Source organism: Chlamydotis macqueenii, chromosome 2 (assembly GCF_036417535.1).
Source record: "Chlamydotis macqueenii isolate bChlMac1 chromosome 2, bChlMac1.mat, whole genome shotgun sequence".
In the NCBI taxonomy this organism is placed as follows: Eukaryota; Metazoa; Chordata; class Aves; order Otidiformes; family Otididae; genus Chlamydotis; species Chlamydotis macqueenii.
In genome coordinates this window covers 74,986,962-75,014,141 of record NC_141557.1, presented here as the reverse complement: position 1 = coordinate 75,014,141, position 27,180 = coordinate 74,986,962, and the positions used below count along the sequence as shown (strand labels likewise).

At 41.7% G+C, this 27,180-nt stretch overlaps 1 protein-coding gene across 1 annotated transcript; it reads left to right on the top strand.

Moving 5' to 3' along the window:
• Positions 1 to 8,877: 8,877 nt before the first annotated feature.
• Positions 8,878 to 26,392, top strand: SERPINB5 (serpin family B member 5). Its single transcript, XM_010119555.2, has 7 exons — positions 8,878 to 8,980; positions 14,672 to 14,846; positions 19,116 to 19,253; positions 20,288 to 20,405; positions 21,846 to 21,988; positions 23,449 to 23,616; positions 24,874 to 26,392. Exons 2-7 carry the CDS (start codon positions 14,673 to 14,675, stop codon positions 25,264 to 25,266), a joined length of 1,134 nt encoding a protein of 377 aa, XP_010117857.1. The 5' UTR covers positions 8,878 to 8,980; position 14,672; the 3' UTR covers positions 25,267 to 26,392.
• Positions 26,393 to 27,180: the final 788 nt, after the last annotated feature.

The window sequence follows — 27,180 nt, the reverse complement described above, 5'->3', positions numbered from 1 at the left end:
GGCTCACAGGTTGTTGAGAAGGATCCAATTTATGCCAAGTTTGGAAGGTGAATCGTCTCCTTCTGCAAAACTGGCATTCAGAAACTAGTATTTCCTCTTCCATCTCTTACTTTCATAATCTAGATTGAGAGAACATGAGGCCTGCTGGTAGACCTTGGTCTTCCTCATCCATTGCACTGGGAAGACATTAAAAGTCTGTGGTGGATGGAGGCAATATATTTCGTAGCATAGTAGAATAATGGGTAGGGTTGTGCCTGCCTGTAAAAGAAAATTTAAATGTGTACCTTTGGAGCTAAACTCCTTGGATTTCTTAGTTATGTTAATTTTCACTCTTCTTCTGGTTTAGTTTTTAAACTTGGAAACTCAAAACATGTAAATGTTTGAAGATGTGCTATGATTTTGATTCAGATGTGTGTATATACGACATGTGTTATCTTCTGGACTAAATTACTTTATTCTAGGCCATGGAATGACTCCAGATGTATACACCTGTACTTCATAGTGAGATTAATCCAGCACATCAGCAAAATAGCCTGAGAAAATCATTGCAGATATTACTGAGGACACATTTTTTAAACTATTCACTTGATCTTTTGACAAAGCAAAAATAAAAATGCAGCATATTTTCTTAAATTGTGAAACATACAGTCCACTACTACTTAGTTTTTTGAACATTTAGCATAGTGAATTTCAGGACTTTTTTTTCTGCTGTTATATGAATACCAGCAGAAATTATCAGGAATAAAAATGGAACATGAAGCAATATTTTTCTTAGTGTTTCCTGTGTTGACTTCAAGGGTAATATTTGCCCTGTATAGCGTAAGTCTGGGGATTTCTGAGGCTTCCCTCATCATGAACTCACCAGACAGGGACACTTTTACTGGAGGCCAAGGACAAACATTTCAACTAGGTCTTCTCTGCATAGCATTTCATATATTAGCTCTTGCTAACTCATTGAGATTGAACGGAATAAAATTTCTTTTATGATGACTTCATGCACAATTGAGCAGATGGGGCTCGGGGCTGTATTAGTTGACTCATGTTCATTTAAGATATCAAATTTTACCAACTGGAGCTGCCAACTCTTCTACCTATATATGAATTCAGGGAGGGATTTTGTGCTATGCATTGTTAAATTTGGTATGGCAACGTTTTTCTCTGAAATGTCTTACAATCACAGTGTTAAACAGGTTTACAGCCCTACTCAGTTCAGAGATTTTATTATTAAAAAAGTTTTTTAAATGTTCCCCAGCCAATGTTTCTTTGAGTTTAGAAAGGTTCAAGTTTGGACAGTGCACATTGGATTGCTTCACGTTGCCTTCATTTAAGATTTTGGTGACCTGTAGAATCTTCGGAACAACTTCTAAGGATATTGTAGATGCTCTCATCACCTGGGGGTCTTTTTTAGTCACTGCTAGATTTTACAAAAATATATACTGTAATCCAAAGAGAAATGATGGGTCTCATAAAATCAGCAGATCAGATTCTACACCCTGTGTTATGTAAGGGTTCAAGCCAACTGGTTGTCACAGCTTGTGTCTCACTGTCTTAAAAAGACACAAATCTTTGAGTTCACTGGGCAGATTTTCTTTCCAAGAATCTGCTTTCCTGTGCAATAGAAAGCCTGTACTGTCTACTGTTTCCAGAGTACCAGAAATCTAAATTGTGTTAGGCAATGAGAAGCAGAAAAGCAGTTCCACTCCAGTAGGTGCTTTTAAAAGTACTACCGGATGCCTCTGTGCATGACAGGTGAATAACTTTTGCTATTCCAATATACAGCAGAATAACTGAACTCGGCTGTTGCAAAACAGAGAGGCACACTACATGAGTAAGTTTTAAAACTGACATGCTTCCTCTGATGCTTCCAAAAGCCTTTATTCTTATGCTATGTTGAAAGTGTTTTTTGCCTGTGTGGCTGTAGAGAGCAGTGTTCACAACATCGCTGAATGACTTGCAGACTAACGAACAAGGAGGTAAAGGGGAAGAGAACTGGTCTGGGACTAGACCATACTGCAATTCCTTCAAATAATTTTTCTTCCAAATGGTGGTTTGTCTTGTGATTTTCTTGAAAGTGGTATTTAAAGAAGTAAGGGTTTAAATGTGCCTTCTGCTTCAGAACTGCAGAAGACCTTAAATATGGAAGAACTCTCACTGTTCTTTAATTCATGGGAGGGTACGAGGACATGGGGCCATCCAAGGTGTCTTCCAACCAATCTGTTCCCTCTTTCCACAGTACAGAAGATGCAATGATGGTGCACTGGGGGATGAGCACCACAGTGGTAAGACACTTGCTGTTGCACCTCTCACTTAGGCAGGCTCAGGGTTGCTCAGGGGAGCTCAAGAAAGTCCCACAACCACCAAAGGCCGGCAGCTGTACTAGGAATAGCAGCCTGTGCAGTTATTGCAATCTAGTCTGCACTAGATTTCTGTACCAGCATTTCCCTCCTAGATCTCTCTTTATTAATCCCTAAGCCTTTTAATTAGGTCCTGTATGGAAAAGAGTAGAAACTGCATAGAGAAGTCATTTAACTTTCTCTTCATCTAAGCCACTCTTAGCAGAGTAATTTTCATCTTAAGCAGAAAGCTCTTTGAGCCAGGCAATTATTCTACCATAGGCTGTCTATAATCCTTCCACATGTACAATACTTTCTCCACACCTTTCAGGACAATTCTCTCTAACAAGTCTGTTGCCCTTTTTTACCCAAAGTGCACTGAAGTCAGTAGCCACCTTCACAGTGAGCTTTGAATCTTGACCTTAGATAGGCAGATGGATAGGTATTTGCATTACCACAAGTTCCTATAGACCCAATTACATGTTTACATCCTACTGCTGTTATATAAATGCTAATGTTATTGTGCTAGTAAGTTTATTAGCTTGCTGGAATATGCATGCAGTATCCTCTGAAGTTTCCTCATAGAGCTTAATGTGACCATTAGATCTCACAAGGACTGAAGAAAGCTCCTTCTCAGTAGCCATAGTTACTGATCACCTGAGTAAATGTTCCTGGGAAACCAAAAAGGAAGCATTCTATTATCAAATTCTAGCTTTCTTTTGTAAAATATAGAATACTTTTTTACAATTTACAACTTTTAAATACTTTTCCTATTAAGGGGTAATATAATCTTTTCTATGTGTTTTGTGATGCAAGTCCTGGATTAGTGCTCATATGATCTGAATCAACTGCTGAGTATGGGAATAGCTCCCTTGCTTTCATGGGCACTAATCAGTTTGGATTAGCTGGGGTTTTGGAACCTTTATTTCTAAATTTTGGATCTGGAAGTCAAGATAGGCTTGCAGGTATAACTTCTAGAATCTTTTCATCATACAAACAATGCCCAGGATGTGTTCCTTCAAGTAGTGCATAAGAATGCACACTGTGATTTGGTTGCCTTTAACAGAGCTGCCAAATACCAACTGGAGAAACAAGAATTAACATGTTCACACCTCATCTTAGCTGCATTCAGGGATCAATAGAGGCCTTCACTCCATTCTCCACTGAAAACACACAGCAGGAGAAAATTCAGCCTGTAAAGGCACACCCATTCCAGTGAAATCTTCAGCAAATATTGATTCTAAGCTTTTATTTTCCTTTAATATGTATATATTCAGGCTGTGAAACTGCCCTATCTCTGGGAAAGTGTGTGCCTTCACCCACATTAGTCACACAAACACATAACTGCTTGGATTACAGAAGAAAATGACTCATCTACTGATGACAATGGATAAAAGAGAGGGGAAAAGATTCCCTAGTTCTCATACTCCCTTCCTCTGTACATTATAAGGAGATGCTTAAGGGAGTAATACAGAGAGCTGGAAGGGAAGCTGTGTGTCAGAGTCCAGCTCTGCTACGATGGGCAGTGAAAGTCGCATCATCCCTTCCAGAAACTGCTGAAGCTCTGAGTTAAAACTAGTTTGGTGTCTGAAGGAGAGGGTGGCTTTCTCCCTTTACTCCTCTTGGGAAAGGTGCTTCTGCTAATTTACCTTATGTCAATGTGATCTCTCTCTTTAGATTTTCCACATGGATCTAGTCACAGGAGCAATCCCATGCCCATACAGGTTTTCTTTTGCTATGTGAAGGAGGAGAATTCTAAAATTGCTCCTATGTTCAGTTAGGAACTTACTGATGGATTATTATGCTGCCAATAAATCACTAGTTGAGGTCCTCCACATATCTATAATCAAGCACAATAAATTGTGGATATGTAGGGAACCCATCCTCAGTAATGGTACTCCTGTGGTAGGGTGGTTTCAGTAAGGTGAATGCATTCACCTAAACGACACTAGGGAGTAGCACTTCAAAGATTTTAATATATCACTAAATGGGAAAAAAAAGTGACTGAGGAAACATGACAAATGTGACTGTGTGTGCATTTTTTTCTGGCACAAACGTAAGGATTTTGAGTCATAGTTTCAGCCTAGCAAAGGAAGCTGGTGCAGTAACTGTGGACATCAGTAACAAAGGAGAAAGAATATTATCTGTGTCCCCATGAGATGGCACCCTTTGCCAGCAGTGCGCCACAGGGATGGGTTCAGTTTTTTTTTCTTCCTGGAAGGAGGGGATCATAGATGCTTTAGTGAGAAATAATTAATCCAAAGCATCTTCTCTCTGCTTTGTTTCACAGAAGTTGATCCTAGTCTTTGTACAGTGGGAAAAAGGTAGTTTCAGAATAATGCATCAAGGTTTTCTTCTGCTTTTACATATATGGATTTCCCCGTATATTTTGAGTTCCTAGTTGTATTGCGAGGCTATTTTCACAGCCTTTTTCAAGTAGTCGGTCAAATCTATCTCTTTATTAAGCTGATTTATTCGTATTACATGAAGCATTATGCCTGGTGCTAAGTGTTGGGAGCAATGCCTTTAGGGAAAATAGTCAGATCCTCAACAACCTGATTCCACCTGAACCACTGATATAGGATCATTCATTTCCCATTCACCAGATTAAAGGCTTTGTTCTCACTGAAAGCTATCAGCTGTTTGGTTGCCTATTTAATTTTTTTTTCCCATTAAACATATACCCCAGGCCAGAACAGCTTCACTGAAAAAAAAAAAAAAAACAACAGAATTGAGCACACGTAAGTGTGAGAAATTAATTTCCTGTCCGTTATTAGGAGTAATCACCGGTCAGTAATACTTCTACGTCATCAGACATGTCTGAAGAAAACTGTATTGCTGCCATACATGTTGAATCAGTGTGTTGCTATGTGATGCCATCATTTTTTCCGTATCAGTGCAAACACCTTGGGAAGAAAGAGAAAAGAGAGAGACAGCTTGTTACTGTTCAGTTTGTATCTCTCTCAATGGAACCATAGAATAACACTTTATTATTGTAAGTGTTATTTTAATTTCAAATTAACTTGTGATTTATAACTGTTGGTCTGACCTGTGCTAGCCTTTCTGATGAAAATGAAAAATATTTTGGTTATTGCTTATTCCTGTTGCTAAATAGTAATCTAGACCCATGTTATATGAGGAATATGAGAAGTTCTGCTGTGTATACCTGTTTACAGACACTGCAATTCTACCCTTTGAATTTTTCTATTGTGTTAAATTTGTAGGTCACTGAATCAAAATGAAAGTGTACAAATGACCTCCTCATTGGCTTCCTTGCAAGATCCAAAGCTTACTGTGAAAACTGTAGCTCAATTAGAAGACCTTTCATGGCTGGCAGCGTAGAAAGAATGTACTGATTTGTTCTATTCATTATTTAGTCCCACTTGTAGATGATTTCCCGTGTGGTCTCCAAAGCATGACAGTATTAATTGCAATCAGACTTGCACTGATAATTAGTTTGAGGGAAGAAAAAAAAAAAAACCACAAAACTACAGTGGATGCTTTGAGTCTCTGAAATAGGTGAAATAGTTCTCTATACTGTGTGGAGCAGCAGGAGTATTCCCTGGCCCCAAATGAGCTTGTTCAAAGAGTGGAGAGAGGAAGGCTGTGTTTCTTTCCTTTCCAGCAGCGTGTAGGACCAGCGTTCCTAGGAGGAGTTCAGAGGGAGTAGCAGGGAGAGCTGGGGGAGTGAGGGCAGAAAGCAGGCTGAGTAACAGGAGAGTCACCTCGCTGGTTGCATCCCTTCTGCAATGAAGCACATCCAGCTTGCCGGTTCATAGATGAAGACACGCATATGTAACTGCCGGACCCTAGCGTCCAGCAACATCTTAGTTTGTGTTTTAACTTGAGCTACTGAAGACTTGGAAGAATGAGGGCAAGAGCTCAATTATTACTTTGTCAGTAGACTGTAACTTGTCTTGACTTTTATGTTCAAAATTTTCCACACCACACAGCCATTGTTTCTACTTTCTTTGTTTACCTTATTTTCTGAGATAATATCACAGTAGGAGGTGCCCAATTCACAGGGGGCTTAAAAAGAGTTTTAATTTTTTTTAATAGGGAAACATCCTATCATTGGTTCTATTTTTTTTTTTAACTCAGTGACAGAAATACAGGTCCTAATAAGTATGTGTTGAAAATACTTTGTGATTAAACTGAGCAGGACTAATTTAGTGAAAGGTACGTGCAGGAAGCAGGGAAGCTGATGCAAGTAGTTGTCATTCAGTCAGACTGAGAAAGAGTGTTCCTGGACGGGAGGAGAACTGCTTCACTTCTTGTCCCTTGCAAACCTCAACTACCTGAGCTTAAGCATCTTCTACTTTTCCAGTTAGCATCTTCTGCTTTTCCACATTTTCCTGTTTTGGCCATAAGTAAGACTCAGTCATATGTTAGGAATTTCTGTAAATATGAATAAAAAGCTACCAGGAAGTCACAGTTATTTTAACATTACCTCCAACAGCAAATAAGCCCAAAATATCCATTCTCAGGGAAAGCAGGACTGCCCTCTGAGCTGCTCAGGTACCAGTGCCAGTGTGGACTCCTTCATTTGAACCATCACAGCTGCAGCAGTGCTTATTAGTTTCATGACACCATGACCAGAAATAATTAATTTCTCAGCAGTAAATAGGTCATTCTATACAGCTACATGGTGTCGGACCTCAGCTATCACAGAGCAGTTGTCTAGTGGAGGATAAGTGATGTTTACACACCTCCAGCTTGGCAATGTAGAGGCCTTTCCCTTTTCCATTGTCCAGCCTTTAAAATAACGGATACACCTACTTATATATGTATTTCCCACCTATCACTAGCAAGGAAATGGATCTGGTGAGTTGTGCCATCTCTGTTAAGGCTGTTTGGCTGTTGTCCACCTCCCCGAAGCTTATCCAGAAGCTCCTGAGCCACTTCACAGTGACCATACTTGTGTATGAAGTTAGGTTTGCTCTTGCAGAGATGGCCGTGTTTGGCTTTAGACTACCTGCAGACATCTGAGAAGAGTCTGGCAGCCAACATTATTGTGGATTTTCATCAAAATTTATCTTACAGAAGGCATAATTAGATGCATAACAATGATGGCCCAGATGGCACAGTTTAGCCAGCTGGCCTGTAACTTGTTTTAATTGCGTAAACATATCCACACCCTGTCTTTGTTATGAATTCACTTATGGCAAAGCATACAAATTTTAAATTTGCTGTCTGGTAATGATGGAAAATGAACCCCATCTGCATCATAGCAGTAAGTAAAATGAAATTTCCTTTGGGTAATAAAAGCTTAGGAGCCTTTTGGAAGGAAACATGATCAGGACGCCATGCATGGTGTGATTTATGCCTAAAGCAACACAGGAACATGTAATTCCAGAAGGAGATAACAGCTCCCCAATTCCTACTGTCACCAAGGAGGCACCGTGTCAGTGAAAACACATTCTTTGATTTCCTAGCCCTTTCATTTGCGCAGCTGAGCACACCAACACTGCAAACATGAAAGCAAACTCAATTATCTTGCATTTACCTTTTGTCGCTTAAAAGTATGCAAGGCCACCTGAGGTTACTGAGGTGTGAACCTGAGCTGTGCTGGTGGTGCGGCACACCGTTTCCTCATGGGGACTGAAGTGTAGCCACTGCCTCCCAAGGAGTACTTGCTGGGGTTCCCTCTGCGGGAGATTCAGCTGCACAACCAGGGAATGGTGTGGAGGAGTGTAGGCCACGTCTTCCTTGCTAACATCTGTGTACGTCTTTTAAATCAAAATAGACTTGGTGGGCTGCACCATCCCCTCTCCCTCTCACTTTCTTCTCCCATCCTGTCACATCCATCAGTAGTAACGTGGACTGTGGACGTGAACCCAGCGGTCCCCATCCTGGAGGTGAAGGGATGGGACTTTCTCTTCCTCTCCCACCTCTGGGGACAGCTGGCAGCAGGGAAGGCTGCTCCCCTGCAGAGGACCTGACTGCCTATGGGAGGAAGCTTTTGCTTTACAGTAACAAGAAGGGCAGATATTTTTCCTTGAGTGTCAACTCCAGTATGTCCTGTGGCTTTTAAGCAACCAAACACACACATATGCCTCTCACAAAGACAGAATTAAGACACTGGCTTAATGCGTATACAGATGCAAAGTGCCCAGCCACACACTCCTATACATTTTGGTTGTCTTCCTGGGCATCTTTTTCTGCAAAACAATTATAATTTTTCTGCAAATAGCAACAAATCCAATGTACCTTGGAGTACTGGTTTTTGCTCAGAAGATTTTTTTAACTGCTCATGCACTCCTATATTCTCTCTTTCGTAGTCTTCGTTTGTTCTTGTCTGGTGCCTTTTGTACTGCTCTTGCTGAAGGCAACGCACAAAGGCTGCTCTTTCCTGCCAGAGCTTGTTGTTGTCTTCAGTAGCTGGGCAGGCAAAGACAACTCTGGTGTGAATCATTTTGCTCCTCCAGTGTAGGAGTTGCCACGAAGAATGATTAAGGGGGAGGGGGGGGGAAGCGAGAGTGAGAGGGAGTGTGTGTGCACAAATTAAGGTTGGGAAAGTGGGAGTGGTGTCAATGAGCAGGCAAGCTAAGAGAGTCTTCTGCTCGGCAAGGTTCCACCACGGGTAGCTAGTTCTTCGTGCTGTACTCATTTCATTGATTCCTTTACCAGGATTATAGCCTTGAAAAGTAAGTACAGCTTTTTTTCTTCCTCTGATACTGTAATTAATGTATAATTAAGAGTTAACAAATCTCCACTGTGAAACATAGTTGCGTAGAAGGAATGGGATAAGGAAATTTGTACGAAAGGATATAATGTGGAATTAAAAGAGCAAAAAAGCCTTTCCAAGCTACTGCATTTTTGGTTTCATCCCAAAACTGCTGCATTTGCTATGCTCTATTTCTTCCGCCCGCAAAGATTCATTGGAAGTGGTGAATAGGATCTGGCAGGTGAGACAGCAAGGGCATTAGGAATTATTAAAATATGGTGGTTTACTGCAAATGGCTTTCCCCATGTCAGAAAAGGCAGGTTGTGTATGATGCCATGAAAATGCTCCATGTGTCAAAGTAGAATTTAGACTGTTTTGTAAGTCTCTGTTACAGAGAAGTATTCCTCTCATTTTCTGCAGAGGTCTGTACACTCTGCTCTGTTTGCTTTGGGTTATTAATCAAGTGACTAATCCACGCTTGTTTAAAGTGAAAGGCAGGAACTTAGTCCAGTAATTACCAATTTATTTTCAGCGTGACCATATAGTTTGAAGAATTCACTGGCTATTGAGGTACCACAAAGCATATTGCGGCGGCTCATTTCTCCCTTTCATTCCTGGAGTGACTTTCTCTGACAGTACTTTTTCCGCAACCATATGAGATGCTCTGGTCCCACATCAGTCTGATGTCCTGGGTTCCTCAAAGAAATATCTTTCCAGAGGTAATTGTGTCCTTGTTGCATAGCCATGTAGTCTGACAGGTGGAGAGTTGTCATTTGTGTAGAAGTGAGAAAAAAAGGCTCACAGAAGTCTTTTATTTCTTTATATTTTGTGTTTGCTGAGTAGGAGCTGAAGTGGGGTCGTGTGAAATGCTTGAGTTAGGTTCAAATATTAAAGTCTCACTCGTGAAACATATGTGTGAGTTGTTTCATATCCTTTCTCCTCTCAGTGGAAGTTTGTTTGAACGGGAGAAACTACAGCGCTGACACTCAAAGTTCCTGAGCTGTACACCTAGTACACACAGCCCCCAGCACTGGATGGCCAGCACTGTCCACGCTTTGTCTGCCACAGGTGTCTTCTCCTGGAAAGACTGCTTAACTGAGACAAGAATAAAATAAATACTTGCTCTGCTTTATCAGATTATCCCTACCTTATAGCTAACTTGACTTGTCAGACATTTCCACACAGATGTTGCTATTGTCCAGATTATATTTTTAAAAGATAAGCTATATTTAGCTTTTCTCTTACCAAGCAGATAGTAAACAAAGCCTCTCTGTTGTTTTCTTTTGGTTTTGTTGTTGTTGTTGTTGCATTCCAGAGCGGCTAAGCAAAAATGGTGTCTTATAACAATGAACAAGTTTAAATCAGGTTTTTCTAAACTGGTTCAGTAGCCTTTCAGCTCCCTTCTGTATCTGAAAGTGTTTCTGTAACGCTGTGGCAGAGGCACAGTTTTAAGCAAAGCTGGGTGGATCACAGGCTACCTGTGCTTAGACAGTGCACCACTGCCGCGGGCCTCTCTGGAAGTGCTGACATACCGCTTTCCCGGGAAAGGAGGGACTCAGCAGGAATCCACGCAGCAGGCCTTTTTAAAATTTGTTTGAGGGTTCCCTGTGATTACTGACTCAGAAGCTGCATCTGATTTCTAAGACTGCTAATGGGCATCTGATGGGCTTTCCTCTTGGTGGGAGCCTCAACTCTTCTCACTTGACTGGGACTGACTTTAATGGACTCACAAGGCTTGGGGCGCTCAAGGCTTTAATGAGATTTAAGATTTTGTAACATTTAATACAGTAAATTCTTTTCATGAATATGAATGTCATGAGCTCCTAAATATCACACATCATTAATAAATGGAGCATAAAAAACTGGCTGACCAGAGGCACTTGAAAGAGATGGTGGAATAGAGATTATTCTCTATCATTCCCATCATTCAAGGTTAAGGGTGAAACTGAGCTTTTTTCCCAATGAAATGCCCTGAATGGGCATTATTTCAGTAATAGCACTGAAAGAAAAAAAATATAAGAATGGAATTATAAGCTTTACCATTACCAGAAATAGTTTCAATCAGCACAACAGAAGCTCTGAGAGTATCAGCAGTTACTGGATGAACAAAGGGTAAAGAAAATGTTCGTCATGAACTACGTCCCATTTTCCTTACTGAAAAGGAACATCAAAACTTTGTAGAAAATGAACAGTATCAGAGTTACGAATGAGGTCAGAAGAGTTTTTAAGCCATGGTACAGCTTTTCACTGGCATAAGGAAGAAGAGTTTAATTCAATCTTGCATAACTTCCTATGTTATTTTCTTACTCTGAATCTCTTGCAGCCCAAGGAAGTGAAACACAGGCAGCACATACATGTCTTAAAATCACTCTAGGTTTGCCAATATAATTGAAAATGCTAATGTTAGAATGACAGCCTAGCATTTGCAATATAAAGCCAGAAAGGAACAAGAAGTATTTTTAAGTGGCAATGATTTTTAGCATGTAAGGAAGATCCAGAGGATTAAATAGAAGAATATCAGGCCAGCCAGCACCAAAGAATGATATTCTACCCCACTAGCAAATAAGCACAGTGAACTGCTTTGTGAGATTCTTCATATTGTTTGTCTTCTTGAGGGTGATAGATGTCAAATGACACATTCTTGATTCGCTGGGTAATTTTCCACCAGCTCCTCAGTAAGAAATACCTGGGAAGTTGGTACTTGCCCCAAATCATCAAATTTTAGCTGGGGTCTGGAGGAGGGCAGGCAGAGAGAGATAGAGACAAGGGGACAAAGTATATGTATGTATTGTGTGTTCATGTGTGAATGGTTGAGTTAGTGGGGAAAATAAGATGGGCAGCCTGTGCAAGGGAGTTTATGACAAGCACAGGCACAAAGGTGCATGTCTGGGATGAGCAATGGAGGAGAGGCATTTTAAAGGATGATTTTACATTTGCTCCAAGTTGCTCCAGTTGTTCCAAGTTACTCCCTCATCAGCAGTCTCAGTCCTTCAAATTTATTTTAACTGTCTTTTGCAACTGTTCTGCCCAAAGCTCTCCTCCTTCGAGGTGTGTGCTGAGCCCATGGTTTCTGGCAGGTATGACTTTTCTGGTAGTTAGTTGCTTTCATGTGTGAGAAATTGTGACTACATAAATGAGACAGATGGTTGCAGTGCTGGGCTGGTGCTGAGTTCTCCCTTTTCACCCATAAGATCTCTGAGACGTGATTCTTGAACATCAGTCTGACATCAGCTCGATGCCTGCTGACACTGTCAAATGGGATCTCACATGGATAATTTCTCTTTACCAAGCAGCTGCTGGGCATGGCCAGGCTGATGGAAGATGGAGAAGCCTGGCCAGACCCATTCTGAATTTTGAGTTCTGGCAAAGCCTCAAGATGTTGCAAAGCACACCCCTCTATATTTTTATGTGGGGATAGCTTTCTTCAGTGATGTATATTGAATGCTTTGTCTCCTCAGGACAAATTCCTTTTTTTTTTTTTTTTCAGTGGGAGGGGATTTGTTAGCAAACAGTTTGTTGCTAATACCAACAGTCAGAACATTTTGTAAGAGTGCAGCGCTCTTTGGTGTGCTTTTCAAACATGGATTTAGAAAGCCTTGTTTTTATGTCTCTTTCTTTCTTTTTTTTTTATTTAATTAGATTGTGCAATGAATTTCAGTAATCTTTTATACAGCATCTTTTAGCCCCAAACAAACCAGTTGCCAAATAAACCAATTGCCTTACCAAATAGATCCAAGACCACTTATAAGTTAATTAAAATAAAAATAAAGACACTTATTTTGTAAAAGGCTTTCTCTAATCAAACAGGTATTACGAGTAAATCAAAGTGTTTTCTCTACCATGTCACAGGCGAATTATGCACCTGTAAAATACATACTCCCATAAAAATGTATAAATACCACCAATTATTTGGAAGTAATTCACTACTGTCAAATACCACAACTGCTCCACAGCGTCTCTGTACAATGGTGTCAGATGTTCAGCTAAGTTTGGGCAGTATGACACATGCACTGAAATAGGAGAATGTTCTCATTCAAAATGCCTTTCCAAAGCAGGAGGAGAGTGACCAGTCAGGAAAGGTACCTTACTGGAGACCGTTCCCTGCCCATATGTTCCCTCTTCCCCCTTCTGTCTTTTCATACCTTGCTACTCTTACCCAGTGAGGTCTTTCCTGGCTAGGATGCAAATGATATGAACTAGCTAAGTAAATGTTTGAGACTGTAGTATTAAGTAGTCAGTTACCAGAGGGAAATCCTTGTGCTTAGGGTATTTCTCAAAAGATCAGCAAACCTCTTACCAATGTAAGAAATAACTGACTTTCCTTTTCATAACAGGATAAAATAGAACCCCTAGGTCTTCAGTGTCAGAGCTTGAAATGCAAATGCAGATAGGTATGTGTCTGGATAAGAACACACCTTTTAAAATCACCCCTCCACAGAATATTTATTCCACTGTTTTGCCATTTTTTTTCTGGAGAGAGCAAATGCTGGAGATACCTTTTAAGTTCTGTGTGAAATCTTATACCTTTTGATATACGTGATACTCCCAATATTCATCTTTTCCATTTCCTTTCTCTCTGTGTCAATAGATTTGATGGAGCTGTTTAACATCAATTTTAACAGATTGCCTTTTCTTTAGGGATAGTATTAGGGCCAGGGTAGTGTCAAATTCACTATGCCAGAGTGGTCATCTTCTGTGTGCTTGCTGATCTAAAGCCAGACTTGTGCTATTGACTGAAATTCTGTGGTTCACCCTTGTTAGCTAGAATCTACACAAACGTGCTTACACCAAAGTGCAATTTCAGGTTTTTGAAAGCGCTCTGGAAGATGGGAATGCTCCCTGGCTTTCCTAGAGCATGGACTGCAGCAACTGTCCCTTGTGCACCACCCGTCCCATTCCTGACTGCACAGATCATCTAACAGCCCTGTGGCAACTGCAGTTATTAAGAATGGCTAGGAAAATATTTGCAGTTAAAACAGTGTAAGTGCTGAGTGGACACACAGCAGTATTTATTTAGGAGGTCTCCTTTAAGTTTCTAGGACAATCTTAACTTACAGGACCAGACGGCTTTCTGGAAACTTCTAGCAAGGCTAGGAAGAATGGGGAGTCATCCCTTAGAGGAAGGATGTGTACCAAAGCTAAAGCTTTAATGAACAATTAGCCATGAAGCAAGAGACAGGAAAGATTATGAGGCTATTAAAGGCCTGTTTGAGAGCCAGGAAAGCCCAAAGCATAGGCAGAGTGCCTTATAAGTTGGCACATTTTAAGAGTATCAATTAAAAACAGATTAAATTCATATATGATCCAATTTAACTCAATATGCGTGGGTCACCCTGACCTACCCAGATTTCCCCAAGTGCTTCTGGTAATACTGGCCCCATGTAACATGTGGCATTGCCAGCTGTCACTTGAAGATGGTGGCTGTTACTGAATCACTCACATTTACTTGGTTGGACATGGATGAGACCTTCCCTGCTCCTCAGGAGCCTCTGGTGTGCTCTGAAGCTGAGTGGGCTTGATCAGGTCCTCCCCTCCTCTCTGAGCTGCCCAGTTCCCTTACTGATGTCCAGCCTCTTTCCATGAAGAAATCAGTGCTCTGACAGAGCCCCACCACAGCAGGAGCTAGAATTATACTCTGTGAGTCATCTCTCTTTTCCCTTTTCTGTTTCAGAATGACGATGGATGCTCTGCAACTAGCAAACACTGCCTTTGCAGTCGATATGTTCAAAAAACTATGCGAGCAGGACAAAACAGCCAATATTATTTTTGCCCCACTGTGTACCTCAACATCTCTGGCTCTGGCATATAAAGCTACAAAAGGTGATACTGCAGATCAAATGAAACAGGTAAGCTGTCAGCATCCTGTTCTGTGGCTGCAAAATTATATGGCTGTGGGAGGTGGCCTTCTTTTTTATTCTTGTTGATATTCTACTGGATGTCTGGTTCCCTTGTAAGCCAGGCTGCAAACCATCCATCCAAAATCCCACACTGCATGGCCCCACACAGCAAGAGAGGTTGAAAATCTGTCATAAAGAAAAAGCTTGCTCACACATCTCTGTACAATGGCAGAAGGTGACAAGGCAGAGCTCTCAACAGTTGCATTAAAGCTTTATCTCCTTTTAGCATAGTGTTGATTGTGGCTGCAAGTCATAGTCAGGATCACTACATTTGCTGGATAATGCCGAAGCTTCAAGAATGCTGAATCTTTATAGAACTGGAAATAATTTTGCCATTATCTGTCAGCAGCAATTACGGTTAGCAACCTTGCACTGACATTTCGCATTTCTCCAGCAATACAGCTAAGAAAAGGCTAGTGCAGTAGAATCATAGAGTCATAGAATGGTTTGGGTTGGAAGAGACCTTAAAGATCATCTAGTTCCAACACCCTGCCCTGGCCAGGGACACCTTCCACTAGACCAGGTTGCTCAAAGGCCCACCCAACCTGGCCTTGATCAATTCCAGGGATGGGGCATAGACATCTTCTCTGGGCAACCTGTTCAAATGGTTCACCACCCTCATAGAGAGGAATTTCTTCCTTATATCTAATCTAAATCTACCTTCTTCCAGTTTAAAGCCATTACTCCTTCTCCTTCTATCACTGCATGCCCTTGTCAAAAGTCCCTCTCCAGCTTTCTTATAGGCCCCCTTGAGGTACTGGAAGGCTGCTATCAGGTCTCCCTGGAGCCTTCTCTTCTCCAGGCGGAACAGCCCCAACTCTCGTAGCCTGTCCTCATAGGAGAGGTGCTGCAGCCCTCTTATCATCTTTGTGGCCCTCCTCTGGACTTGCTGCAGCAGCATGTCCTTCTTACGTTTGGGGCTTCAGAACTGGATGCAGTACTCCAGGTGGGGGGGTCTCACCAGGGCAGAGTAAAGGGGGAGAATCACCTCCCTCAGCCTGCTGGCCACGTGTCTTTTGATGCAGCTCAGGATGCAGTTGGCTTTCTGGGCTGCAAGTGCACATCGCCTGCTCATGTTGAGCTTCTCATCAACCAACACTCCCAAGTCCTTCTCCTGAAGGCTGCTCTCAATCGATTCTCTGCTCAGCCTGTATTTGTGCCTGGGATTGCCCCAACCCATGTGCAGGACATTGCACTTGGCCTTCTTGAACTTGATGAGATTTGCACGGGCCCACCTCTTCAGCCTGTCAAGGTCCCTCTGGATGGCATCCCTTTCCTCCAGCATGTCGACCACACCATTTGGTGTCATCAGCGAATTTGCTGAGGATGCACAGCACTGAGGATGCACCACTGTCCATGTCATCAACAAAGATGTTAAACAGAGCCGGTCCCAATAGTGACCCCTGAGGAACACCACTCGTCATTGGTCTCCACTTGGACATCGAGCCATTGACCACAACTCTTTAAGTGTAACCATCCAGCCAATGCCTTATCCACCAAGTGGTCCATCCATCAAATCCATGTCTTTCCAGTTTAGAGAGAAGGATATTGTGTGGGACAGTGTCAAATGCTTTGCACAAGGCCAGGTAGATGATGTCAGTTGCTCGTCCCTTGTCCACCGCTGCTGTAACCCCATCATAAAGGCAACCAGATTTGTCAGGCACGATCTGCCTTTAGTGAAGCCATGTTAGCTGTCACGGATCACCTCCTTATTTTCTATGTGCCTTAGCGTAGTTTCTAGATGAATCTGCTCCATGACCTTGCCAGGCATGGAGGTGAGATTGACCAGCCTGTAGTTCCCTGGGTCTTCCTTGTTTCCCTTTTTAAAAATGGGTGTTATGTTTCCCCTTGTCCAGTCAGTGGTAACCTCACCAGACTGCCACGACTTCTCAAATATGATGGACAGCAGCTTGGCAACTTCATCTGCCAGTTCCCTCAGGACCTGCGGATGCATCTCATCCGGTCCCACAGACTTGTGCTCTTCAGGTCCTTAGGTGGTCTCAGATCTGATCTTGTCCTACAGTGGGCAGTTCTTCATTCTCCCAGTCCCTGCCTTTGCCTTCTGTGACTTTGGCAGTGTGGCTAGAGGTGAGGGTGAAGGGCTAGAGGAGGACACAACATGAATGTTTCTCCTTCCAAGCAGCTCATGGCGTTCAAGAGGTTTCCATACCATGATGCAGCATGGCAGTAATGATGCAATCAGTTTATCAAGCTCACTCTGTGGTGCAGGGAGGCAGCCTTGCAGCCTCTTCTGCTGCCTCCACGTGAGCAGAGGTTTGCAGAGTTCCTTTTTATCCCAGTGAGGATGCCCATGGTTTCTGCAGTTACCTACAGGTGAAGGAGAATCAAATTTAGTATGCATTTATATGCTGATTGTCACCTTGCTCTGAGGGATATTCTGTGTATTTGAATACATTTTTCCTCCTTTGGGAATTCCTCCCTGTACTTCCTCATTCACTGAAGGTACCCCCAAGCACAGCCTCCTGTGCCCCAACTCATGCTACAGATTACAATGAAACCTCTGCTGTTCGCAGAGCTGCAAAGCAATATATCCACAAAGGTCTTCCTGACTTTGCAGATTTTTCCAAACAGGATCATGTAAAAAAAATTTAAATGAACTCTACATCTTTTTTAAAATTAATTTAAATGACACCTTGCAGCTTCCTTGCTATTTCAGAATTCAAGCACTGGCTTTCTAATAGAAGAGTTCAAAGTATTAACCTGCACTTAATTTTATTTTCACTTGTGTCTGCAGTTTGCTTTGAACCATCCCATAACAAGTTAACCTACACATCCACAAACAGAGTTCTGTTACACAAGCACGTTTATGTTTCATATTGCTGAAGTAGTATGTAAAAAGTGCTGACTTCAGATACTAAGGGGAACTTGGTATGTTTTTAAATGCAGTATCTCCTATTTTGCATGTCTGTTCTAGCTTCTGCCTGCCCCCGAGTTCATGGTTGGGTTTTAAAGACTAGAAACTTAAAGGAGACAGGAGTCTCTGGACTCTGGAATGGGAGTTAAAACTTGTGCTAAAAGCTGTTCCAGGTAGAGCAGTTGTAGTAGCATAGCTTCCTCCCCAGAGGTAGTTTCCAGGCACAGAAGTGTTTTCTGCACTTAACATACTAAGCAACAAAAGTGTTGGAGGAAAAGGAAGTAAGTTGAGAAAATTATTTCTGAGGAAATGACTGTGGAGTTTGGCTGTGAGAGGTGTGCTGTTGCTGTGTCCTTGGGAGCTTATTTCGTCCTGCTCACACTGAGCAAAGAGAGGGGAGGATGCTGAGGGACAGTTGAGGCTGAGCAGCAATTTGTTGAGCCTGTGAAGATACGATGTGTTCAGGGAGAAAGAGCGGGAGTGAGGGACAAAGGGAAAAGAAGGTTGCTAACGCCTGCCATGCCTCACGTGAGAATTTGAGAAAGATTTCCTGGAATGAAACAGCCACCATCGAAGGCCCTGTAATAAGGAGGCACAGAAGTTCAATTCTTATTTACAGGGTTATTTTCCAACAAAACCAGCAGGAATGCGTCACCTCTGGTGCCTAAAAGCAGGGAGTTTTGAGTCACCCCAGAACTTCCTAGAACTGGACTTGTCATTCCCAGGAGCTGGGAGGTGGCCATGTCTGGGTCTGCAGCCCTACCTCCAGCTCATACTTTGTCTACCAAACCTCCAGCTCATACTTTGTCTACCAAAACAGACGTAGTTATCTGATCAGTCTTTGCTGAAATATCGTGTGATGTCATGTGTCAGTCACAGCAATCGCAAAACGTGATGATCTGTGAAGCGTTTTTAAAGGTATAGCCCACTTCTGGAAAGGAGGCTAACTGGGACCCTCGTTTATCTGGCTTAAAAGCTCCAGGTTTTTGAACAGGAATGTAACTTTGGTGAAAACATTGTGTATCCGTACTACAGACTTTTAGTCAACTAAGCCACATCACAAGCATGAGCAGGTCTATTGATTTCTTTGGACTGCTTACGGGAAATAAATGGGCTTGTTTGGTTAAAGTTCTGGTAGGATCAGGTTTTTTAGATTTATGTGAGGATGTCAAAGAAATAAATGATTTCTGAGTAACAACAGTGAGAGGCTGTGTTGTTAGCTTAAATATGAAAGGCCACAGCTCCGGTCACAAACTAGCATTATTTTTTGCTAAGCTGTTAGGAATGCTTAGATAATAAATGGAAAAAAAGATGCTGAGTATTTTATTATGTTCTTTTAACAGGTACTCCATTTACAAGATGTCAAAGATGTTTCTTTTGGGTTTCAAACAGTAACTTCAGATGTTTCCAAACTCAGCTCTTTCTTTGCATTGAAAATGGTCAAGCGGCTCTTTGTAGACAAGTCTCTTAATCCTACCACAGTAAGTACTGTAGAAAAGCTCTGGTGCTATGAATTGCTTGGCCAGCACGTTGGCACCTTATGGTGTCAGACTTCAACATTATTTGAAGTAAATTCTCTCACTCTTGGCTGTTACTTCAGTCGATTCAGATGATGAACAACGTAATATTCTCTGCTGCCATAAAAGTCTGTAGGAGGATGAGTGTGCTGCTTGACCCCAAGCTATGCAACTCTTACAACATTTGTAATTCTGTTATTAATATGCTTTAGGTCAGTAGGCTCAGTAGGTTTTGAAAGCAGAATAACTTCTATGCCACATCAAGGTCTTTGCATTGTAAGTATGAACATAGAGGAGTTTTAAAACAAGTTGGTGGCGCAAGTGTGTGTCCAGTTCACACACCCAAGTAATTACTGCATAAATGGTAGTTTTCTTAATCTGTCTGAGGAGGCAGAAGCCTGGCTATGGAAAGAACACAAGTGAGGAAGATGGTGTTTGGCCTTACGGTCCTTGCAAATAACTAAGAAAAATATTGTGGGTTTTTCTTTCCCAAAAAGTTGCCTTTGAATAGGGCCCCAAGCAAGGACAACATCAGCCTAAAAGTGATGTTTCAGAAAAGTCAACGTACTCTAATCAGATCGCCAGCTGTTCAGCCTCTGCTACAGCAAAGACCAATACCCATCCACAGCAACAAACATCTCATCTGGCAAGGACAGACATGATGTGAGCAGCCTGGGGCCTGTATCTCAGTCTTCTCTTACACAGATCTAGACTGAGAGTTGCTTTATCCTTTCAAACTCTGGCAATGTGCTTACTCCTGCAATACCAAATTTACTTTAGCTGCTGATGCAACGGCCCTGGGCTGAAGACACCTTTGGGAGTGACATGCTGAATGCAGCTGTGCATCCTAGTTGTCACCTGCTGTTACTTGATAGCGGTTCATCATAATACAGCTACCCCGTGGTGAAGCTTAGCATGCTGATGTTGTAGGCTGTGTAAAAAGCCATTGAGTGAATGGCATTTAACCAAGTATGACTTTGGTAACTTGTGTTTTTCAGGACTTTGTCAACTCCACAAAGAGGCCTTTTCCATCTGAACTGGAATTAGTGGAGTTCAAAGAAAAAACAGAGGAAACTCGACAGAAGATCAACAAATCTCTTTCAGAGCTAACTGATGGTGAGTACAGCTTAACCTTGGGGATGCTGTTTGCCTCTTTGAAGAGCGAGATCTTTGTTCTTGTGACACCTCTTTACTAAAGCTTTTAGAAATAAATACATAGTGAAAGCAATGGGACTAGACCCATTATTTGGATTCATGAGGATTAGCAACATCAGCTGGTTTAGAAATCACTAACTTTACTACTGCAGCATTTCTGAAGGTGGAAATGTGAGACTGATCTTGCATTAGCCTTGGGGAAAGCTGCTGACAGCTTTGACCGCAGCAAGACAGCTTGGGAAAATGACAGCTCCTGGCTGTGGAGCTTCACAAACATCTGATATCAATACATGGAACCCAGGCCCTGGTTTCCTTTAAAAGTTTTATTCTAATGAGGAGTATTTGATGGACTCTGAATTTCAGGCTGTTAATGAATAGTGCAGCTCAGGTCAGCTGCTTTGCTGCTTTTGCCAGCGAGCATGCCACAAGTGGACGTGCGGCTTGTATTTGGAGGTGCCTTCCTGTGGACATGGGGCTGTGGACACTTTTCCTGCAGTACCAGTGAGCCACCACCTGCTGGGCTGAGTCACAGGAGATGCACATCAGTGACCGTGAGAGTCCCTGGGCAGAGCATTCCCAGTCTGGCAGGGTGCAGAGGTCTGGTCCTGGCCCATATGAACATGCAGCACCTATAACCAAACCTGTTTGCAGCCTGTGCACAGGTGGCTCTGGGGTCGGTTGCTGCCTGTTGCCCTCGTGTGGTGCAAATATCAAAATATGGGTGCGAGGGGTGTGAGAGCCATGTCTGGTCCTTCTCAGGCTGGCACAGTTGCCCATGTGGAAGCACCTTGCCCTGCCTGTGCAATTTGTTCATGAAGGCAGGACTTGCCTCTGCAGTGCTCTGAATTCAGTACCTTTTGTGGCAGTTCTGGAGCAGGTCTAAAACAGAGTGAGGAGGGGACAACATTTTCATATTTGAAGTATTTGGTTATGAACTGCAATCAGAACAATATGGCTTTTTGTTGTTATTGTGATTATTTTAATCTCACGTGCCACTCTAGAAATGGGTAGCAGCTGATCTGGAACTTCCCTTCAAGTCTGGCTCTCCAAATGACAAAACAATTTTTTGCTTACACCTGTTGAATTTCACTGAAAATTCAGTACCTTCTTCAAGGTACAGAACAAAAGCAGTAGACATGTTTTTGATTCCATGCTATATAAGCCAAGAAAAAAAAGTCATTTGGAAAGTCTCCCTTGATCCCAAATCCAATTTCAAATATTAATCTTCAATTTTACATAAGTGCTTCTTTTTGAAATTTCCCATTAGAATTAAAATCTCCTATTGGTGAGGTGCTGGACACAAATATTTTAATTCAGTGAAGTGTTTCCGTATTCAGTTGAAGCATTTGATAGCTTTATAATGTATTGTTTTACTAACAACCAGCTTAAACCTGTTCACAGGCAAAATGGAGAATATTTTGAATGAGGATAGCGTAAGTGACCAGACTCAGATCCTCCTAGTTAATGCAGCTTATTTTGTCACAAACTGGATGAAGAAGTTCCCAGAGGCAGAGATCAAAGAATGTCCTTTTAAAGTCAACAAGGTACGTTCTGAAAAAACAGAGTACTCTTTCCACTCAAGAAAATGCAAACTTTGAGCTACGGAGATCCCAATAAGAGAAAAAGAGAAATATTTATTATTACCACAACATTCTTAGACTCTTTATCTTTATGCTTGTTTGCTTGTCATGTTGTTTTAAAACTTTGCTGGTGCTTTTGCATCCATTGTTCAAAAGCTTCTGTGTGAAAACAGACTGCCCTGTTAGTAAATTTAGACAACAGCAGCTGAGTACAAGTGCCCAGAAGCCGCCACTGCCTGCAACGAGGGGATGCACATTCTGATGGGTAGCTGCTTCCAAGAGATCGCAGCCTGTACCAGAGGCTCCATCCTAAACCCAGCAGTGGTAAAGCACAAAACATCGCATTTCTCATGGTCACAGAGCTAGTGAAACATCTACACCATCTATGAGGTGTCTTTGAGTATACCCCTTGGGTGCCTGGCCCTGTGCTTTCCTCCCCAGCAATGGCACCCCATCAATCTCCCTCTTTACAGTCAGGTTCAGGACTGCAGCCCTCTGCATATCAACCGTACTTTGCCAGTAGGGCCAAGTGGGTGCGGCACCCATGGCTCTTCCCTTCCAGAATCTGTGACCAGTGATGAATATTGTGCAGCTTTAAATCAAGATATAAAGCTGGGAAATATTTGTGATATAAAGAGTTTATACTCCAAATATCTATACGTGTGTGTGTGTCTGTGTGTATATGTGAATGAGAAAAGTTGGAGCTTTGGGTTCACTGAAAATATTCACAAAATACTACATCAGCCACCAGTTTCAGCTAAATAAGTTTTTAAAGCTACACAACAAACAATATTTTTTTTCAAGTGAAACATATTTTTTTTCCCTAAAATAACATTTTTTTCTGCTGAATTTGAATTTTAAAATGAATTTCCAGGTGAACAGAACAGTTTGTAAATCTTCCCTATGAAATAAAGAGTTTTGTTCTGTTTTGTTTCATTCATGAAAACCAAAGACATATGGTTTTAGGTAAGCCTGAAATTTCCTCCAATTCTGTTCCAGTTTCTGAACCAAAATATCAGTTCTTCATGTGAATGGCTTGACCTTCACTGTTGAGGTGTGCTCAATGCTTAACACTTATTTGCATTACAATGCCCTGTAAACAGTATAGTTTGTAGCACTCAGTGAAACAGGCATGAAGGGCCTCTGATATTAGATAAATTTATCTTTTAAGGCACATTCCCTATATGTTGCTATGATTCTATGACTCTATTAAGTAGACTTCTTTGGAAAGCCGCCTACTATAGAGAGCCAACAGCTATCATTACAAGGGTCTCTTAAAGCTAGTTTCATTACCTATGAAAGCCAACAAATTATCTGACGGTAACTCAAGGTACTGCCTACATGCAAGCTTACAAACTTTTATCTCTTGCTGTCTTAGTTGTGAATTAAAAGCAATGCTAGATTATTTCTTCTATGTTTTGCAGACTGAAACTAAACCAGTGCAAATGATGAATCTGGAAGCTACTTTTTGCCTGGGCTATGTAAAAGAATTAAATGTTGCCATTCTTGAGCTTCCATGCCTTAACAAACATATAAGCATGCTCATTCTACTGCCTAAAGAGATTGAAGATGAGACCACTGGCTTGGAACAGGTGAGAGAAAAAAAGAAAATTAGTATGATGCTTCGTGTTGAAACAGCCCGCTTATAATGCCATATGCTTATGCAAGGTTTTTGTTATTTAGTCACTATGTAGAAAGAAACAAGAAGTAAGTTTCCTGTGTATTTACCTTCTCATTCTGCTTCTCTGGTCCTGATGTCATATTTGTGACATCATCATTTCCCCTGTGAGAAGTGTGAGGTTGTGAACAAGACTTTGTCTTAGATAGTGCCTGCAAAATCTGGCCCCCAAAAATATTCTTCATTTGAAGATTTTTGTTCTTGCTATAGTAAAGTGCCTAAATTCATACTTACTGGGTACTCAGTAGTGCTGACTTTATTTACTCTGGTGTCCTCATTTTTTCAGTTGGCATGTATCTGTGATTTTTTTTTTTTTGCTAAGGTCTTACACTTCCCTAGGATTTCGTTTTGAGCAAAGGCATCTGAAAAGAAGCAATTTTTATTACAAATGCCCCCAAAATTGAAGAAGAATAAGGCATTTCCTAAAGAACCACTATTTCTTATGTAATTTCTCTATGGACATTATAGAACATATTTTCACCTCTCTTCAGAATTGAAGGATTAAGAGACAGATGATCATGCAAATCTCCTTTATAATGTGCTGCAACTGGCCATAAATTTTCAAAGCAGGAGGCCTCTGCCCTTGCAGCTGTAAGGTACTTTTATATGGAGGAGTAAATTACAGAACACACATATCTTAGAATGCAAGTGAGGCCGTTCCTAATACTAATTTGCTGTGGCTCAAAATTCTGCTTCCTCAATCCCTAGTTTTTAAAACATTGCTCAAATAGCTGCATGTTTGGTTGAGATTGAGCTCTGGATTTGGAATCTTTTTTATCCAAATACTAGCAATTTCATTACTGTGGAGGGTCAGGAATCACAACTTTTGGATCGGCCAATCAGCCCCTGAGTAGGGGCTGTCTTTCTCGATTTCCTTCATATGGTTGTTGAGGTGATCGTGTATCAAAAGCTCCTAAGGAGCTAATAGTCAGAGTATGTGCATTCAGTGGCATTGCTCCAGAGGCCTGTCCTGTGGATTGAATCATACTTGCATCAATATAACTGAGAGTATCTTAACCCTGAATGCTACAGTTGTGAATTCAAAAGCAAAGATAGCATTTGGCGTTTGGTTTTTGAGGCTTGATAGGAGTGGGAAGTTCAGGAATGGTCTTTTTTTTTCTCTCTCTTTTCTTGGACCGCTCATTAATTTCCTGTTCCTTTCTGTCTTCAGCTGGAAAAGGCACTTACCCCTGAGACATTATTACAGTGGACCAATCCCAGCATGATGGCCAACACCAAAGTGAATGTATTTCTTCCAAAGTTTAGCATAGAAGGTGATTATGACCTAAAGCCACTTCTAGAATGCTTGGGCATGACAAATGTCTTCAATGAGAGCGCATCAGATTTCTCTGAAATGTGTGAGACCAAAGGTGTGGTTTTGTCGAAGATCATCCATAAAGTCTCTCTGGAAGTAAATGAACAAGGTGGCGACTCCCGAGAGGTACCAGGATATCGGATTCTGCAACACAAAGATGAATTTAAAGCTGACCATCCATTTATATTTTTGTTTAGGCACAACAAAACTCGCAACGTGATTCTTTCAGGCCGATTCTGTTCCCCTTAAGCAGAGCGTATTCATTATGAAAAAGCACAATTACATTTATGGTGGTGCATGTTCTGGTAAAGCTTGGCATCCTGACTATCACCTTTGAAAGGAAATCTAAGAGGTTCATATATCAGATGGGTAATACACTGTACTCTACATATGCAGCAGAACTAGTTTATATCCTTTTGTTTCATCCCCTAAAGCTGAAGGATTCGCACTGTGAAGAACACAACATATTTTACTGAGAAGTGTCCCAGCCTCAGAAAGAAGTATATTTTGTTCCTCCGTGACACCTTTTTCCCAAGACAAAGTGAACTGAGAGTCTGTTTTTGATAGACCGGGAGTTGGAAAGGGCTCTGGGAGGAAGAGCTCCACTCCTGCTCCCCAGCCAAACCACTTTCCCTCGTGACCCATGCTCTGTGGATTCCTACTGCCTAGAGGGGGAAAATGTGGACATGTGGTGTGATAGCCCTCCCCTGGTACCTGGCTACACTCTGGTGGTCCAGGCTGTGCTACTGGACCCTGCTAATGCACAATGAAACAGCGCCAGGTTCTGCAGCGTAGCTAGATGATCCAGGCTAGCACCAGAGTTTGCATATGTGAAGCAGCAGCTGCCTTGAGACCTATGGATGCAAGAGGCAATAATCATGGTGACAAAATGTATACCCAGAAGACTCTTCAGCGTGAGTTCTGTCAGTTTGTAGATTGAGGAGGTTAGACTGCTGTGTGGGATTTTTTGACTCACTGCCCTTCAGACATGGAAGAGGGGACCAGATCACTGCAGCTATGAGAAACCCTGTTCTCTATATATCCTGAGAAAAAGAACATTCTGCAATTCTAGGAAAGAAATCTGTTGAATTAATACTGGAAGTGCCACACTTTTCATGTACATATTATCTGTCATTTCTACTTCTTCATTCAGCATTAAGGAGACTCCATACAATTACTAAACGTTTGAGGCATGAGAAAGAAATAAGGACTTCAACTTGAGTGAGATTAACATTGTCATTACCAGTCTCCAAATTCCATATGAAGTAATGGTAATCAGATTTCATTTCTATCTAAAGACTGCCTGCTGCATATGTTCGGTACTGGTTTACCTAACTACTGTTCAGAATAAAGCACTATAAAACCTGTGCCAAATGTCTGAAATACCTCCAGTGTCAGTCTGTGCATTCACTCTTGGGTGTTCACTGACAGTGTCAGTGTTCACTCTTGACTGCCAATAAATGACAGGAATGGAAATGGACAGATTCACTTAGGCCACAAAGTCAAAATAAAAAAAAAAACTAAATAAATGTTTAGATTGCCCTTCTGGGCCACATGATGACAGTTCCTGGTAAGGTCTATGTTACTAGCTGGTCATGATATACAGAGAATCCAATTATATATCCTCAAAAAAATGGGAGCATTTTGCTTGAGAATTCCTCTTGGTGCTTCAGGTCTGAAAGAAACTGGAAAGAGATTTCTAAATGGGAACATGCAACCCCTAATATGCACACCTCTCTTCTAACACCAGAGAACAGCACAGTGGTTATTGTGAATTTGAAGACAGGAGTTCAGTTTTGATTCTTGACCTTGCCAACCCATGAGAAACCTTCAGTCCCAATGATTAAGTGGTTTTACCAGATTCCTTCCCTCTGAGGACATTTAATGGGCTCTAACACATTTTAATATCGAAGGTTAACTGGAGTCATTGGCCTGTATCTTTGTAGGTACTGAGGGGACTAACTTCTGCCAAAAACAGTGGGAGGTGAGTCCCTGCAGACCTCTGGGGGTCTTTGCTGATACGCATTGGGTGTGCTGCTACATGGACAGAAGTCAGAAGAAAAATGCAAAATGTAACAATTACTTTGCTGCCCATCCTGTCTGAGAAGGAATTGTCTGCAAAGGTCTTTACCAGCTCAATAACTTCAGTGACAGCTGAATGGC